The sequence below is a fragment of the Carettochelys insculpta genome, chromosome 30 (assembly GCF_033958435.1).
Source record: "Carettochelys insculpta isolate YL-2023 chromosome 30, ASM3395843v1, whole genome shotgun sequence".
NCBI lineage: Eukaryota > Metazoa > Chordata > Testudines > Carettochelyidae > Carettochelys > Carettochelys insculpta.
The window spans coordinates 2020806-2038103 of NC_134166.1; the positions used below are offsets into that span (position 1 = coordinate 2020806).

Genomic DNA, 17298 nt, shown 5'->3' on the forward strand with positions numbered 1-17298 from the left:
GTCCTAGGAGCGCCAGGGGCTCTGAAAACCAGGCCCAAGGAGCTCTGGGTGGAGATTAGCGGCTGGTCAGCACCCAGGGTCAGGGCTAGAGAGGAGCCCCAGCCAGGGGCCAGGACACCATGGCACTAGGAGCGTACAGACACAGAACAAGGGGCCCCACAGTGGAGGCACCTCCATATAGATCCCTCTGAGGTTCTTGTGAAACACACAGCCCTAGGCCCGGTGCATGGCCTGACGCCTGCAGACTGCACGTGGGGGACTTCCTTTCTGGCACCGAGATCTCAGTCAAACCTCGGTGAAAGGGATGTGGAAATAAATCAGCCGGTTGCTTGGAAATTCCCCCCGAGTCATGTCAGTCTTGCAGCAAGTGAATGAGAAGGGATTAATGTTAAGCCTGAGGATGGAAAGGAATGGGCTGGTTAGGTTGGGTAACAGGCAGCCACCGCCACCACTGATTGTTCTGACGTGGTATTATTGCGGCTCATTTATGGATGGAATTTATTAGGCCAAACAGAGACCAAAAAGTAAATTTAGCTGGGAGACAGCCCCAGAGTGACAGAATGGAAATCTAGCAATAGCAGCAAAGGAAGACACAGCGTCAGTACAAACTGCAGCATGGGGATCCTGGACGACATAGGGCCAGATTCCCCACTGCGGTAACCCAGCGTAACTACACTGATTTACATCCTCTGAGCAGCTGTGACGATAGCTGACCTGTGGATGAGGCCACCTGGCCAATGGCTCAGGGGACATGTGGTCTATTCCTGACTCTATCACCAACTCCCAGTGACTGTGGGCGAGTCTCTTTCTCTCTCCTTCATCTGTAAAATGGGGACCCACCCCTGCTTTGGGGCCTGAGGCAGGGACTGTCACACACTGGGTTTGCACCAATGTGCCCTCTAGTCTTTTTCACCCAGGTGCAGAATAATTTTATATGCACTGAGGCTGGTGCGAATGTGCACCACCAATATAAACACAAAACTGAGCTGTGGGCGATCTGCTAATCAGCTGGATGCAGTCTGAATTGCTCCTGAGTGGCTGCACAAACCCACCCGGGGGGCCCTGATCTCAGAGGTGATGTTCAGCACCAAAAGTTCAGTAGGTTCCTCAGCAAAATGCGTGCAAAAGGTGGAAGGGAAGTTGAGACTCACTGCAGCATCTACCCGTGGAATAAGAGAACTGGAAGGGTCCTCAGGAGGCCGTTGAGTCCAGTCTTGTGCGCTCACAGCAGGTCCAAGCACCATCTAGATCATTTGTCCAATCTGTTCTTACATATCTCCAGTGACAGGTATTCTACAACCACCCTGGGCAATTTATTCCAGTAATTGACCACCCTGACAGGCAATTTTTCCTACAGTGCAACCTAAACCTCCCTTGCGGCAGTTTACGCCCCTTGCTCCTTCTCCTGTCCTCAGAGAACAAGGGGAACAATTTTTCTCCCTCCTCCTTCTAACACCCTTTCAGGTACCTGAAAGCTACTATCCTGTCCCCTCCCAGCCTTCTATTTCCAAACTAAACAAACCAGTTTTTTAATTCTCTCTCATAGGACATGTGTTCTAGACCTTTAATCATTCTAGTAGCTCTTCTCTGGGCCCTCTCCCACTTCTCCACATCTTTCCTAAAATGTGGAGCCCAGAACTGGACACAGAGCTCCAGCTGGGGCCTCGTCAGTGCTGAGCAGAGCGGAAGAATGACTTCTCATGTCTTGCTCCCGGCACTCAAAACCACCACCACGGTCCCATGTCTGTGTTAGAGCCGCTTTGTGTGACTGTGCAACTGCAGCGTGGCCTCCGAGAAGGCAGACTGGCCCGGAGGATCACTGTTACAGGCTGGCTCTGCAGGAAAGGCCTGGGTCTGACCCAGCCCAGAGGATGGACAAGGGCTGGCAGAGATGACTTCACTTTGCACCCCAGTAGACAGCTGCCACGCTCATGAGGTGAATGGTTTGACAGACGCAGAAAAGTGAACTCAACGCACAGGCTAGAAGTTGTGGCTCTCTCCTTAGCAACCCAACCCAACCAGGTGGTCTGGGACATCCAGGCGCTCAGGTGACTTGCTATGGCTGCGGAAAGAGGACGGTGGCTGGAAAGAGGATATTGCGCTTACCCCAGTGCTAATGCAGCAGAAGAGGTTATGCTGGAGCAGGCCAGCGTGCAGCTCCATTTCCTGGACAAGAGACCACACTGCTCCCTTCACCAAAGCCCTTGCAATGACCATTCCCGAGCAGGTGAAAGTGAAAACCCCAGGAAAGCCATATGAACCCGGTTAAAGCACTCTGATATACTGGTACCAAAACATCTGCCTTTGTGTCGGAGCCGAGAGCCCCCCAGGCCAGCCTCACGGTCGGTGGAGTGTTGGCAACTGGAAAATCCCCTGAGCCAGAGAACTAGCTCCTGTGGGAAGTTACAGTGAATTTAAGTGCTCCAGCTGCTGAGGGCTGGGAATGCAGTTTGGGTCAGGTAGACGTCACTGGCCAATTAGAATCTCCAGTGGCTGCTACAACTGAGTGATGCTCCATTGACTCCATCCGGCGGATTTCAGCCAAAGTTGGCAAAGGCTGATAATAACATGGGCCAATCAGCATTTGGCTCTTTGGCCACGTTATTCAGTCCCAAACATTTAGTTGCAATGGGGAAGAGGTGGGGGCAGAACAGTGGGTCCAAATCTCCGAGCCACATCTCTGAGCTGTCTGAACACCAACCCCGACCGGTGTGACGAGCTCAAAGCATCCAAAAGTTGCAGAAAATGCCACAGGAATTCCATTTACAGAAACCTTAAGCAACGCCTGGGTGTGCACCAGCCCCAGCCCCAGCCCCAGCCCCAGCCCCAGCCCCAGCCCCAGCCGGCAATCAGGTGAGCCAGAAACATTGTGCAAGCAGGGGATGGACCAGACCGCGGGACAGACAATAAAACAGGGCCCTCTCCCGTCCATCCTCATTCAGCCTCCTTTTCTTCTCCTGGTTCTCTCGCACTCTGCCCTTGCACCATGAGTCAGGTGAGTCCACATGGGATGGATTCCCCAAGATTTCCGTGTCTCGTGTTCAGATTCTCTTTTCATGGGTGACACGTTAGGGGAAGCAGGGGGACTTCCCCTCCTTAGAGGCTGGGGTCTTACCCGCCTCTTTCTTCCTGCCTTAGCTGTGAGCATGACTCCGAAATGCAGACAATGGCAGGGAGCACTTTCAGACCTCGTTTGACTGCTCCGGGCACATTTGGGGCACAAGCTATGTCCAGAGCCTGCATTTTTGAGTGCCCAGTGTGGGGTATTATAAAAGCACCTGCCTGGTGGCCTGGGAGCCCCTGATGATTTCCTCCAGTGTGTCTCCTTCAAACTTCAACCGAGTGGTTTCCCTTTCAGATGATCAAGGGGAACCTGTCTGAGCTGGAGAAAGCGCTTGAGGTGATCATCGACATTTTCCACATGCATTCGGCACGCGTTGGACATTTCGACACCCTCACCAAGGGGGAGCTGAAGCAGCTGATTGAGAGCCAGCTGGTCAACTTCCTGAAGGTGAGTGAAAAAGAACCCAGGGGAACTGAGAGGCAGAGCAGGCAGCAACTGGCTCCCACTCCCGGCCATGGGGCCACTGAAGGACTCCTGGCTCTCAGCAGCCAGGCATGGGGGTCCCATCCTGCTTTCTCCTGCCTCCGAGATAAGTGCCTGGGTGGGGCTGTTGGGTGGAGAGCTTCTCGTGTCCCCTTCACGTCTCGTACCACAAGGCGCCGGCGGCGACTACCAGCACCATCCCTCTCCCCACCCCTTTTCTTGCAGAATCAAACGAACCATGGCAACCTGGACCAGCTGTTCAAAGACCTGGACAAGAACAAAGACCAGCAGCTCAGCTTTGGGGAATTCATGACCCTGATCAGCCAGGTGACCGTGGACACTCACGAGCACCTCCACCACGCAGATGAGTAGCAGCATCAGCACCAAGCCCAGGCCATGGAGGGCTGCAGCTGGTGACAAACGCATGGAGACAGTAGCTAAAAGCTGCTGAGATCCCCCGTGGTGGGGCCTGGTCAGTCGACCATGAGCCAATAAAGATGTGCTGTAAAGTTCTCGAAGTCTGCTTGCCTTTCCTTTGGGGTTGCCTGGAGGCTGGTGACACAGGTCTGCTGGTGCCCCCAGCAGGGGTCTTGGAGTTAGTCCTTGTCTCTAAAATACTCTGGTCCAGAAGGTTGGTTCTTCTCCTGTCTGGGGCGAGGGAGCTTCCGCCTGCCAACCCCCAGAAGGAGAGATGGACATTCCTGGTGGGTGTGCACGAGGGAGCGTGGGACGGAAGAGGGGTATCTCCGCAAAAGACTTTCCTAAGGTAACGAGGCATATTCAAACTGATCGACTGCCACAGTGCAGCTCCCACAGGCTGTCGGTGGCATATCCCCACTGGGGTGGACATCTCCTGTCTCCATGGCAAAGCATGAAGTAAGCAAAAGATAGAATATCCCCATGACAAGTGGTAACAAAGGATAACAGCTGTGTAGGGAAGGGAACATAACGGGGGAAAAAGACAAGGGCAGAGCCCAGATCTCATTGCTTCGTTGGTGTCAGCTAAGGATCTGCCCTCTGAAGAGCTGTGGAAAGGAACACCATGCCAACTCCCTCCTGGACCTTCGCTTGCTCCTCTGCCTCCCAGGGGCTTCTGTAGTGACAGAGAGCTGGTAAATCCCTGCCCCTGCCCTGTGGTGTCCCCAGACTAGGCAAACCCTGTCCGTCCCCTGGGTCCCAGGGCACGCAGAAGGGACAGCACATGGTGGAGTAAGGCAAATATCTCAGCTGCTGGGGTTAGGTGTGGGATAGGGGGCTCTGAGCCAGCTCTCACCTCTCTGGGCCTGAGCAGCTCCTGATGTCACTGTAGCCATCTCAGGGGGTTTCTGTGCCCCCCGGGACTGGGCAGAGGGCCTTGTTCTCCTCTGTGCATCCACCCCCGCCATGCCCCCTAAGGAAGGGAGGGGCGGGTGCATACAGCCGGCACGGCGGCTTCCGGGGAGCCCCCTGCAGCAGCTCATGCTCCTTTAGAGGCTCTTAAGGGGTGCGTCAAGAACATCCGTTCATCCTTTTCGCCATCCCTCCCTCCTTCCATCCACCCAGTCAGCCAAGCTCTGCCTGCTCAGCCAGCCCTCGCGTTTCAGACTCACCACCACCGGTGGATCCACACACGTTAACACAGCGAGGGGCAGCCCAGGCTGGGAGTGGGCCCCATGAGTGGCCCTACTTCCTCTCTGGGGGCTGCAAGATTGTCACAGCCGCAGCGGCTTCGCTAACAGCACTGGCGTGCCTCGAATTTGTGGGGTGATTGGACTGGACCGTAGCAGCGCTTTGAGTGGCTGCAGCGGGAGCGTACAGCTCTCCCAGTGTTGTGAGCCATCAGCACGCACCTCACTTCAGGGCCCCGGCTTTACACGCCGGTCACAGCAGTAACACCGGGAGGCTGCACTCCTGCCAATGTTGCTGTCTGTGTGCGGAATAAATGTTGCTCTGTGCGCCGAGGCCCGTGCGGATGTGCACCACTCATAGAGACACGCTGCCAGCTGTGGGTGCTCTGCCAATCAGCTGGGGGGCATTTAAATATCTCCTGGGTGGCTGCCCAAGTGCTCAGCTTACAGGGAACTCTGCATCGCACCCTGCTCCAGAGGCTGTGGACATCTCCCAGGTTGGCCTAGAGAAACAGGCTAGAGTCCCCTATGCTGGGGGTCTGCGTGGGGCAGCAGGAGGGACCATAGACTGACTCAGGGGAACTGACATCAGTCCCCAGCTCTGCCGGGGATCTGGTGGGGCCCCTTGGGCAGTCACCTGGCCTCAGTTTGCCCTCCTGCCCTTTGTCCAGCTAACTGTAAGCCCCCCAGAGCAGGGACAGTCTCTCACTGCACATCTGCACGGCCTCCGGCACAAGGGGGCCTGATCTTGAAATCGAAAGTAGGACAACATGCAGGAGAAGACCCATGCGGGCCCTTGTCCTGTTCACAGCCGTTTCCACAAACGCCCAAGCTGAGGGGAAGACTGACAAATGTGACCTCCTGACATGCCAGGGACAAAAACTGACACATCACTGAGACCTGCTCTCACCATCCAACCCCCAAAAACCCAGGAGCAGCAGACACTCTTGAAGGCCTGCAGAGAACTAGCACAGGCTGACTCAATTGCAACATTTAGTCCCAATGGGGAAGAGGTGGGGGCAGAATGGTTCAAAGGCCCAAGACAGAACCCTGAGCTCTCTGAACACCAACCCTGACCAGTGCAACAAGCTCAAAGCATCCAAAAGTTGCAGAAAAAGCCACAGGAATTCCATTTACAGAAACCTTAAGCAACACTCGGGTGTGCAACAGCCCCGGCTGGCAATCAGGTGAACGAGAAATATTTCACAAGCGGGGGATGGAGCAAACCACTGGACAGACTATAAAACAGGGCACCCTCCTGCCCATCCTCATTCAGCCTCCTTTTCTTCTCCTGGTTCTCTCGCACTCTGCCCTTGCACCATGAGTCAGGTGAGTCCACGTGGGACGGATTCCCCAAGATTTCCGTGTCTCGTGTTCAGATTCTCTTTTCATGGGTGAGGCGTTAGGGGAAGCAGGGGGACTTCCCCTGCATAGAGGCCGAGGTCTTATCCGCCTCTTTCTTCGTGCCTTAGCTGTGAGCATGACTCCGAAATGCAGACAATGGCAGGGAGCACTTTCAGACCTCGATTGGCTGCTCCGGGCGGATTTGGGCTACGAGCTATGTCCAGAGCCTGCATTTTTGAGTGCCCAGTGTGGGGCATTTTGAAAGCACCTGCCTGGCAGCCTGGGAGCCCCTGAAGGTTTTCTCCAGTGGGGGTCCTCCAAACTTCAACTGAATCGTTTCCCTTTCAGACGATCAAGGGGAACCTGTCCGAGCTGGAGAAAGCCCTTGAGGCCATCATTGACATTTTCCACCGCTATTCGAAACGAGTTGGACATTTCGACACCCTCACCAAGGGAGAGCTGAAGCAGCTGATTGACAGCCAGCTGGTCAACTTCCTGAAGGTGAGTGAAACCAGCCCAGCTTCCCTTGTTCTCTGCAGTGAGTAGAAAACCGCACCAGATCTTCCACTGCAATTAGCAGAGCAAGGTTAATGATCTGGAGCTGCGTCTCTGGGAAGCTGAACACGGCTAGGGCCTGAACGGAATGAGAACAAGGCATGGGGCTGTGATGTGGTCCACAGAAACGGAACAGGACTCAGTTCCTTTCACCTCCTCTCTCTGTGGACCAGAGTTCCCTGTAAGCTGAGTGCTTGGGCAGCTGCCCAGGAGAGATTCAGGTGCTGCCCAGCTGATGAGCAGACAACCCACAGCCGGCAGCCTGTGTTTCTATGGTGGTGCACATCTGCACATGCCTCTGTGCACAGAACAAAATGTATTCTGCACAAGGATGGAAATAATTAGAGGGAACCCTGCTGTGAATGCCAAATCCCAGGCGTTTTCCTTTCAGAGCTGGCTGCAGTAAAGAAACCCAGTAAGAGATGGTCTCTGTACCACAGGGAGTGAAACTGAGCTGCCGCAGGTTGCTCTGGTTTGGCTCATGAAAGACAGATATGTGCAGAGTCGTGGCCAAGAGGCTCTTTAGGGGTTTCCCCTCACCACTGCAGGAACTGAACCCCTGGAAAGGGCCTTTGGGGACCTACTGCACCCCAGGGAACTGTTGGGAGCAGGTTACTGCTCTTGTGCTTTGCTTTTACTCCTGCTGGCTAGCTCCATGCCCTCCCCTCACGTATTTCCAGCTCCCCTTCCACCACCTATTCAGAACAGAGCTGAGTGGGCCGCTCACTGGGTGGGGGGCGTAGGGGACTAACTCCTGCTTGTTCTGTGCCTCAGTTTCCCAGGGGGAATGATATAGGTCTCCATCGTAAAGTGCCTTGAAATCTACGGCTGAGCAGAGCAAGGCTGTGTTTGAGGTTCCCTCCTTCGCAGCCTACGCAGAGCTTGTCTAGGCTATAATCCAGGGAGAGCCCACTAGGGGCTGCTTCAGGGGCTCAAGGAGGAAGACGCCAGTGGGAGATGAAAGAGGGGAACGGCACCCTGGAATGCAGATGCCGGGCTCTGTTACTGGGGTGTGCCACTGCAGATCTCAGTGTCCTGTATCAAGGGGGTTGGGAGCTTCATCCCCCAGGGGAACTCAGGGGCAGAGCAGGCAGCAACTGGCTCCCACGCCTGGCCATGGGGCCATTGAAAGATGCCTGGCGCTCAGCAGATGGGCAGGTCAGCCTGGCTTTGCCCAGGGGGCCCCTCCTGCTTTCTCCTGCCTCCGAGATAAGTGCCTGGGTGGGGCTGTTGGGTGGAGAGCTCCCTGTGTCCCCTTCACGCCTGGTGCCGCAGGAGCCAGCAGTGACTAACAGCGCTTCCTCCCCCGCTCGCCCCGGCCCTTTCCCTCCAGAATCAAAAGAACCAAACCAGCATCGACCAGCTGTTCAGAGACCTGGACAAAAACAGAGACCAGCAGCTCAGCTTCGGGGAGTTCATGGTCCTGATCTGCCGGGTGACTGTGGCCACTCATGACCACCTCCACGAGGGAGAGCAGCAGCAGCAGCAGCAGCAGCAGCAGCAGCAGCACTAAGCGCAGGCCACGGAGCGCAGCGGCTGGTGACAAACGCATGGAGACAGTAGCCCAAAGCTGCTGAGATCCCCCGTGGTGGGGCCTGGTCAGTCGACCATGAGCCAATAAAGATGTGCTGTGAAGTGCTCGAAGTCTGCTTGCCTTTCCTTTGGGGTTGCCTGCAGGCTGGTGACACAGGCCTGCTGGTGCCCCCAGCAGGGGTCTTGGAGTTAGTCCTTGTCTCTAAAATACTCCGGTCCAGAAGGTTGGTTCTTCTCCTGTCTGGGGCGAGGGAGCTTCCGCCTGCCAACCCCCAGAAGGAGAGATGGACATTCCCGGTGGGTGTGCACGAGGGAGCGTGGGACGGAAGAGGGGTATCGCCGCAAAAGACTTTCCTAAGGTAACGAGGCATATTCAAACTGATCGACTGCCACAGTGCAGCTCCCACAGGCTGTCGGTGGCATATCCCCACCGGGGTGGACATCTCCTGTCTCCATGGCAAAGCATGAAGTAAGCAAAAAAGAGAATGTCCCCATGCCAAAGGGTAACAAAGGACAACAGCTCTGTGTAGGGAAGGGAACATAACGGGGGAAAAAGACAAGGGCAGAGCCCAGCTGAGGCCAGATCTCATTGCTTCGTTGATGTCCACTGAGGATCTGCCCTGTGGAGAGCTGTGAAAATGAATCTGGGCCAACATTAGTTTTCTGGGGCTGAATTTCCATTCTGCTTGGCCAGCAGCCCCCGTGCCCAGCACACTAGGGCTGGGCACTCATCCTTTGCCAGGGTGGAAGGCAGCTAAGCAGGGCTCCCTCTAATTTTTTTCTACCTGTGTACAGAATAAATTTTGTTCTGTGCACCAAGGGATAAGCACATGCGCACCACCTGGAGAAACACACGCTGCCAGCTGTGGGCATTCTGCTAATTGTGTGGGCAGCACCTGACTCGCTCCTGGGTGGCTGCCCGAGTGCTCCGCTTGCAGGGAACACTGCTGTTATGCGTTATGCTGAGTGTGGATTTCTTGGTGCATCCTCACCCTGCGCGCTGCAGCAAACAGAATGGAGAGTCTGTGGGGCTCTCTGCTCCCGGGAAGTGGTGTTCTGACTCATCCCTCCAGGCCCATGGCAGACCGGGGGGCTATGTGTCACACAGGTTTAATGGCAGCATGTCCCAGTGTCGTAGTCAGTGGCCACTGGGTAGTTACTTGTGGCCTGTCTAATGTGACCTCAGCACTTTCACTGGGGCCCATTATTCCTGTCTCAGTCCAGGCGAGTGAAATTCACCCGGGGAGGGCGCGTGTCAGCCCAGGTGTTAACAGGGGGCAGAGTGTGGGCTCTGCTTTGCAGTGACTTTCACGCAGGCTTTCCCCATGGACCACATCCCTGCTGGAGGCCAATGAGGACACCCACAACACTGAACAGGGAGACGCCTCCTCTCAGCTAGTGAGCACCGGCAACAGTCCCCACGCAGGGGGCTAACAAGCAGCAAATCCCTTTCTGGTTCCCTCTGAATCTGCCCTTTCCCTCCCCAGGCTCCGGAACTGCTAACACCCAGCTCAGCCCTCGCTCGGCCGGGAGCTGCCCCCAAACTCATCGGGCAGGTGCCTCACTGGCACCGTGACCACGTTTTATGGGAGCACCTCAGGCCCAGGCTTTCTGCATCTGCCCCGAATGCCCTGGCAAAGGTGCAAAGGTGCTGGGCCCTTCGGAGATGGATTCTCAGCTCCTCTGCTCTGCTGGGGAGCCCAGGCATGGTGGGGTCAGCTGACTTGTCTGAGGTCACCCTTGGCCTCAGTGCGGTCCCAGGGACAGAATTCAGATGATCTGGCCCTCAGCCTGGAGCCCTCTCCTCAGAACTGCCCCCAGTCGAAACAGCTAAGAAAACATTGGGAACCAAGAGGGACGGGGTAGAGAACAAAGAGAAAATGTCACAGTGCCACTACCTTGGCCAGGGGCAGGCCATCATTTTTGTTGGGGGGCCACGCCAAGACTTTGGGAGCAGCCCAGGGCCGCGCTCTTCCATGATGTTAGTTGAGGAGGTGAGGGGTCTGGGATAGAGGTTAGGTGCAGAAGGGAGCTCTGGGTAGGGACTGGGGTGCAGGATGGGTGCGGGGTCTGGGAGGAGTCATGGGTGTGGGACAGGAGTCTAACCTGGGGAGGGGATTAGGAGGGGGTGCAGCATCGGGAAGGGGGTTGTGAGCTGGGGTAGGGAGTACAGGGATGGAGGAGGTGAGGTGACAGGTATAAGTCCTGGCCAGGTGTTTACTCTGGTGGGAGGCTCCCGGCCTGCAGCCCAGCGGGACCCTCGGGCGGGTTTCCTGCCTGTTGCAGCTCCACACGCTGCTCGTATCAGTGGCTGCTGGGACCACGTGCCTCTCTGTGTCATGAGCCTCTGGGTGGGCATCTCCAGGAGCTGCTCATGCCTGCAAGCATGGCCCAAGCAGCTCTCATTGGCTGGTTATCAGCCAATGGGAGCTGTGAGGATTGTGCTGGGGCTGGGGGCGTGCATGAAGTCCCACCCCTTCGAAGGGGAGTGCGACACATGGCCCCAGGACCTGCTTGCTTTGAGCAGTGTGTGGGGCTGTGGCAGGCAGGAAACCCGCTGGAGAGACTTGCAGGGCTGTGGGATATTGGCAGCCCAGAGTACCTTGGTGGGTCAGATTTGGCCCATTGCCCACCCTGACCTAAATCCACAGGACACCTGCACCTGGAATACTGTGTGCAGCTGAGGCCGCTGCTTCTCAAAAAAGTCGTTTTAGACCTGGAAAAGGTCTGGAGAAGGCAACAGAAATGATCAGGGAAAGAGAATATTATGTCCAGTTTGGGGCATGCATCAGGAAAGAAGATTGAAGAGGGTCCAGAGAAGAGCGCCAAAAATGACGCAAGGGCTAGAAAACCTGACCTCTGCGGGATGTTTGAAAGAACTGCTTGTGTTTAGTCTGGAAAAGAAGAGACTGAGCGGTGACATGAGAGCAGCTTTCAAGTACCTAGAAGTTTGCTGCCAGAAGAGGGAGAAAAATTGTTCTCCCAAACCTCAGAGGACAGGAGAAGGAGCAATGGTGTTAAACTGCAGCAAGGGAGGTTTAGGTTGGACCTTAGGAAAAAATTCCTAACTGTCCGGGTGCTTAAGCACTGGAATAAATTGTCCAGGAGGGTTGTGGAATCCCTGCCATTGGAGATGTGTAAGAGCAGGTTGGACATGTGCCTGTGAGGGCTGGTCTAGAATCAGCGGTTCCCAACCTTTTCGAGACGGCAACCAATTCAGTAAGACTTTGTGACCCAAGAAAATCCAGAACTGGGGTGGGGGGAGGTTCTCCCCTGGCAAAAATAATTTTATAAATCTTGATTCGCCCCCTTCCCCAGGCTTAGCCCCCCCAGCCCCAAACCGTCCCCATGCTTAACCCCACACAGGCCCAAATTACCCCCAGGCTTAAACCCCCTTGCAGCCCCAAAATACCCCACCACCATCTACCTTACACGAGTTTCACTGCTGCCTCCTGTTGCTCCTTCAGCAGGCCACCATCACTGCCTCCTCTGCGTGGCTCCCCGCAGCCCTCCTACTCCCTTCCCCCACCTGCAGCATGCGCAGCTCCTTGCCCCGTCACACTGAAATGGGACTCAATTTAATTGGTTTAATGGTCAGATCCCTCCTGTCAGACATTAAACCATTTACAACGAGTTTCATTTCAGTGCGGCAGCGCAAGGACAGGGAGCCAGAGGAGCGAGCAGTGGCAGCGGTGGGAGTTGCAAATGTCTCCTTAAAAAGTCACATGTAGGTCAAAGCTGCCCAGCCTGCGACGCTTAGAAAATCTATGGCAACCCATAGGCCGGGAATCCCTGGCCTAGATGGTGCCTAGTCCTGCCATGAGTGCAGGTGACTGGACCTGATGATCTCTTGAGGTTCCTTCTGCTTCTAGTATTCGATGATTAAAAAGACTGGGATTGTTTAATTTAGAAAAGAGGTGACAAAGGTGGGATATGATCAAGGTTCATGACATCATAAAAGACGTGGAGAAAGTGAATATTTGCCACTTCAAAGATTAGTGGTCACCCGATGAAATAGGCAGCAGGTTGAAAACAAACCCAAAGAAGATTTTCTTCACATAGCTCACAGTCAACCTATGGAACTCCTCGCCAGGGGATGTTGCTAAATTCAAAAGTATAACTGGGTTCAAAAGGGAAGTTGATACACTCATGGAGAAGAGGTCTATCAAAGGCTGTTGGCCAAAAGGGTCAGGAATGCTGCCCTCATCACTGGCTGTCCCTAAATTGCTGACTGCCAGAAGCTAGGGCCTGACACCAGGGGATGGATCAATCAAAACTGCCCTGTTCATTTCCTCTGAAGCATCTGTCTCCAGCCACTGACAGTATCCAGGTTACTGGGCCAGCTGACCACTGGTTTGGCCCAGCCTGGCCATTCTTATCTTCTTTATTTGGAGGTAATAAAACACTAATGGAAAACTGTTTAAAAAAGCAGGAGGGGAACAAAATGTTTTGTGGGACCACAAAACTCCACAGCAGCACATCCTGGGGGGTTTGTTATGATCACAGACCATTAATGACTCTGATTGCTATTTGCAAAATTAAATCATCAAATCACCGATTGGGAAGGGTGGAAGGGGCATCATGAGGTCCCCAGATCCAGCTTCCCATGCTGAGGGAGGGTTCAATATACCCAGAGCATCCCTGAGAGGCATTAAGCTAACATGCTCTTAAAAACGTCCAGTGATGGGGACGGCCTACCCGCTCTGGGCTTAGCGCGTGGGACTGTTGAATAGATTTTCAGCATGAATTATGCTTGCTGCAAACTAAGATGATTTCCTCTTCTGCCAGGGAGAACAATTGATCATTGTGTTTTTTACAGACTGGAGGAATGTTAGTACATCCGCCTCCACTTCCTGTTCTCTAGTCTACATGTGCCCAGTTCTGTTGGCTGTGTGTGTGGGGGGAAGGGGGGAAGAATTGTGGGACACCTGTGTAAGGTGTGGAGGGAGGTGTTGTGCTCTGGGAAGGGGCGGGGCCTCAGACAGAAGGGGCGGGGCTGGAGGCAGCTGGGTCTGGGTGCAGGCAGCTCTCAACACCGCTTGGAATGTGCCATACCACCCCACTGCCAGCCCTCAGAGTGGGCTGCTCAGTGCTTCAGTGCTGATTTAAAGAGCAAAGGGTTTGGCTGCTGCAGCCAGGAGCCCTGGGCCCTTTAGGCTCATCAGGTCCCAGTGCAATTTGCTCCTTTGCCCCACCCATTAGCAGGTCTGCCTTTGGCCTTTCCTCCTAGCTCATGTTTTCCAACCCCTTCCCCACTTTTGTGGCTTGACTCTGGATCTTCCAGTTTGCTCTTGTCTTTCTTAATTCAGCAGAGCCCCACACCAGGCTCAGTACTCCCCCTGAGGCCTTGTCTGCCATGAGCAACCCACAATGATTACCTCCTGGGTCTTATGACCCTCTTGTTAATGCCTTCCAGAACGACATTTTTGCAACAGCATCACACTGTTGACTCACAACTAAGTTGTGATTCACAACAACCTGCTGTAACAAAGTTCCTCCTTTAGCTTGGTGAGTCCTGCACTTTTTGGTGGATTATTTGCCGCGGGGGCTCATGGCAGCCCCGGTTTAGACACCAGCTTGTTGTTTGGTGAACTACTCTTATCCTTGGCCAGATTAGGGAAAAGACAGGAGATCAAACTCTATACTCTCTGCTATTCCTCCAAGTGATTCAGGCAGGACAAACCCCTCTTCCAGTCTCAGTCCTTCTCCTGTGCTGGGCAGGGGATGGGAGAATGTGGAGACCCCAACTCCACCCTCTACTCTGGGGTCTAGCCCAGGGAGCCTATGATAGCAGCTGCCTGAATGTCTCCAGTCTCAGATCCGTTACAGCTGTGATTCCTGGGTCACTTCCACACAGAGATTCCCAGCACCCTCCTCACTGCAGGCTGTTTCCTGTGGTACCTGCTTGTGCTGCCTTCTTTCAGAATCTCCACAGCTTCTTTTCTCCTTCACACCTCACACACACAGAGCCAACAGAAGAGGAACCTTTTTAGAACCAGTCTCAGTTGGTTCTTCATTAACTCCAGGCATCCTCATTAGCTTGGTTCCCTTGAGTCTGGAAACCTCCTTATTGGTTTCAGGTGTTTTAATTGCCCCTGACTGAGTCTAGTAAATTCCTGCTAGTTCTTGATTAGCTTTTGCTAGTTTACTCTGGGAAAAGGGACCTATTTAATCTTGGGCTAACATATTTCCCTTCCATCGCTCTTCTGCAGACCCTGTCGCACCTCAGATCCTTTTCTGCGGTCCTGCGGCCTAGACAAGTTATCCCCCATTTGGAACATGTGCATTTGCTTCAGACCACTTTCCCAATCTAACAGGATCATTCTGAATTCTAATACTGTCTTCCAAAGGGCTTGCAAGTCCTCCTACCGGGGTGTTATCTGTAGATTCACGAGCACACTCCTCACTCCATCATCCAAATTGTTAATGAAGCTATTAACAACCCCCGGAGGATCCCGCTTGCTGTATTGCCCTTATTTGACAGTGACTCACAGCAGCAGTACCAAATCAAGGCCTTATTGAACTGAGCATTTTACAAACAGATATGGAAAACTTATCCAGAGAATTTATACATAATCCTTCATCTCAGCTCTACTGACACCGTAGAGTGACACTGATTTTCACTGGCTGAGGATTTGGTCTCTCACCTTTACAATGCAGCCCATACATAGAAGATCATCGCAATTCTCTTAAGCATCTGCCTGTGGAACTAACACAAATATTGTTCCCTTAGCAGAGGTCAATCTTTAAAACTAAATGCAAACAGAAGGAGAAATCACAGACACATTGGCACAGTGTGTTGCCTATTAGAAGTGAAGGTCTTTCGGTTTTACTGATCCATGTCCCATCACCTGTTTTTAAGCAGAATTCCTTTTGACATCCGGACATATTAGTTTTACCACAATGCATGCATTCTATGGATGGCACATTTACAGCCCTCCAAATGCTGCACAATTCCCTTGCTGCTGTGGTCACTTTTGAGGGAATTCTAAAAACCATTGGGCTGTTACCTGTAGATAACTGAGAATATTTGGTTATAACAATAAAGGGTACAAAATAATCAAGACCATTTACTCCTATTCAGTACTGTAGTACCTAGATGCTTGAAAGGGCTAGGCATCCTCATGCTTCAGGGCATTAACCAACCTCAAAATAATGGGGTCAGGAAGAAACCTTCCCTAAGGATTGGTTAATTCATTACAGCAACATTTCTTGCACCTTTCCTTGGAGCAACTGGTGCTATCCAGCAACAGAGACAGGATACTGCAAGAGCTGGACCCCCTGGTCTGGCATTTTCTAGCTGATAGTGATTTTGGTGCATCCAGTTCAGAGATTCCAAAGCAAGTCCTTAGGCAAGGGACTGAGCACGTCCAGTTCTTACTGAAGGCAGCAGGAGCTACAGCTGCTCAGCATGCTAACAATCAGCTCCTAGCACAGGGGTATCCCACAGCACTTATAAGAAAACCTGGATGGAAGAGCTGAGGGGATGCAGGTGTTGCTGTGTGTCAGTGAACTCTCACTTTAAAAAATCTGTTGCACCTAAAGAGCTGAGAACAGTTATAGTTTCCCAAGGCTGAGTGAGATGCTGCAATTGACCAACTTTCTGACCATTCCTGTTAAGAAACTTGCCACTAATGTCCCAGAAACCACAATGCTGAAGCAAAGTCTCAGATTGCCATAAAACGGCCTCTCGTTAACCTCATGCTTGCTAAACAGGTTGCTCCAGCTTCCTTCAAGCACGGGTTTTGACATCGAGGTATGCTGGGTGGGATGAGCCTAACCAAGAGCTGGGTGTGATTGCTTGCAGCCTTTTAACACCATTCCATCACGGGTGGGATCTGAAATAACCAAATAACTTTTTGGGGTCGTTGTTCTCAGTTTGCCCTGCCTTCTAACACCGTAAGGCCAGCTTGTTATTTCTCTTTGGAACAATCTGGGCAGCTTTACCTCACCCTGGATTCCTCTCCACCTGCTCAGATTAAGCATGTGCATAAGTCTTTGTGGAGTGGGTGGGGGAGTTAAGTCATTCTGGCTGGGAATTTCAAAGGCGTCTAAGAGAATGAATGGTGTTTGGGCACCTAAATCCCACAGGTTTGTGTGACACTCCCCCCCAGGTAGCAAAATGCTGCTTTGCACAGATAATGTTTGCCACTTATTACTGGTGAGCTTCCTAAATCTTAAGAGTACGTAGCTCTCTGCTCCAGGGAAAGAACCAAAGGCAGGTCAGACCCCTGGTTTGTGAGTGAGATGTCCCTGCAGAAGCCAGCTTGTAAAATCACCCTCCTCCACCCATGGGAGCACAGCAGTAATTCAGGCTTTGGGCCACATTCTCAGCTGATGCAGATGGCTGTAGAACCATTGACTTTGGTTCGCATGAGTGGGGGGTTTGTTTCATCCCCCTTTTCCCACTGATGTTGTCACAGACAAATTCTTCCGGACAGCTCGAGGGTGGCTCCCATATGCACAGGATGTTTTTCTAGTCTGTACTGATAAGAGCTGTATTCAAATTCTATAGCCTCAACATTCCCTGTCAGGGCATCCAGGGATGATCAGAAAGGGCAAAGAACTCACTCAAGGCCACATAAAGAGGCAGTAGCAGAGACAGCATTAATATGAAACCTGTTCAGTGCTGTAGTGCCCAGCTGCTCATCTAAAACAGAGTCCCATCGTGCCAGGTGGCACAGTCCCTGCTCCGCAGCACTTCACCTAACC

The 17298-nt window shown here is 53.3% G+C and overlaps 2 protein-coding genes across 2 annotated transcripts; both read left to right on the forward strand.

Annotated features, from left to right (window-relative positions):
- Positions 1-2966: 2966 nt before the first annotated feature.
- On the forward strand, positions 2967-4059 carry LOC142003934 (protein MRP-126-like). The gene is made up of 3 exons (XM_074981317.1): positions 2967-2995; positions 3359-3511; positions 3773-4059. The coding sequence occupies exons 1-3, from the start codon at positions 2987-2989 to the stop codon at positions 3917-3919; spliced, it is 309 nt and encodes a 102-aa protein (XP_074837418.1). The 5' UTR covers positions 2967-2986; the 3' UTR covers positions 3920-4059.
- Positions 4060-6431: 2372 nt separating this feature from the next.
- On the forward strand, positions 6432-8691 carry LOC142003793 (protein S100-A12-like). Its single transcript, XM_074981068.1, has 3 exons — positions 6432-6483; positions 6847-6999; positions 8387-8691. Exons 1-3 carry the CDS (start codon positions 6475-6477, stop codon positions 8564-8566), a joined length of 342 nt encoding a protein of 113 aa, XP_074837169.1. The 5' UTR covers positions 6432-6474; the 3' UTR covers positions 8567-8691.
- Positions 8692-17298: the final 8607 nt, after the last annotated feature.

What these genes read in the sequence shown, in the direction of transcription:
- LOC142003793 (XM_074981068.1), top strand. An exon ending in AGCTGGTCAACTTCCTGAAG is followed by an intron (nt 7,000 to 8,386) that starts GTGAGTGAAACC and finishes CTTTCCCTCCAG; the next exon opens with AATCAAAAGAACCAAACCAG.
- LOC142003934 (XM_074981317.1), top strand. An exon ending in AGCTGGTCAACTTCCTGAAG is followed by an intron (nt 3,512 to 3,772) that starts GTGAGTGAAAAA and finishes CTTTTCTTGCAG; the next exon opens with AATCAAACGAACCATGGCAA.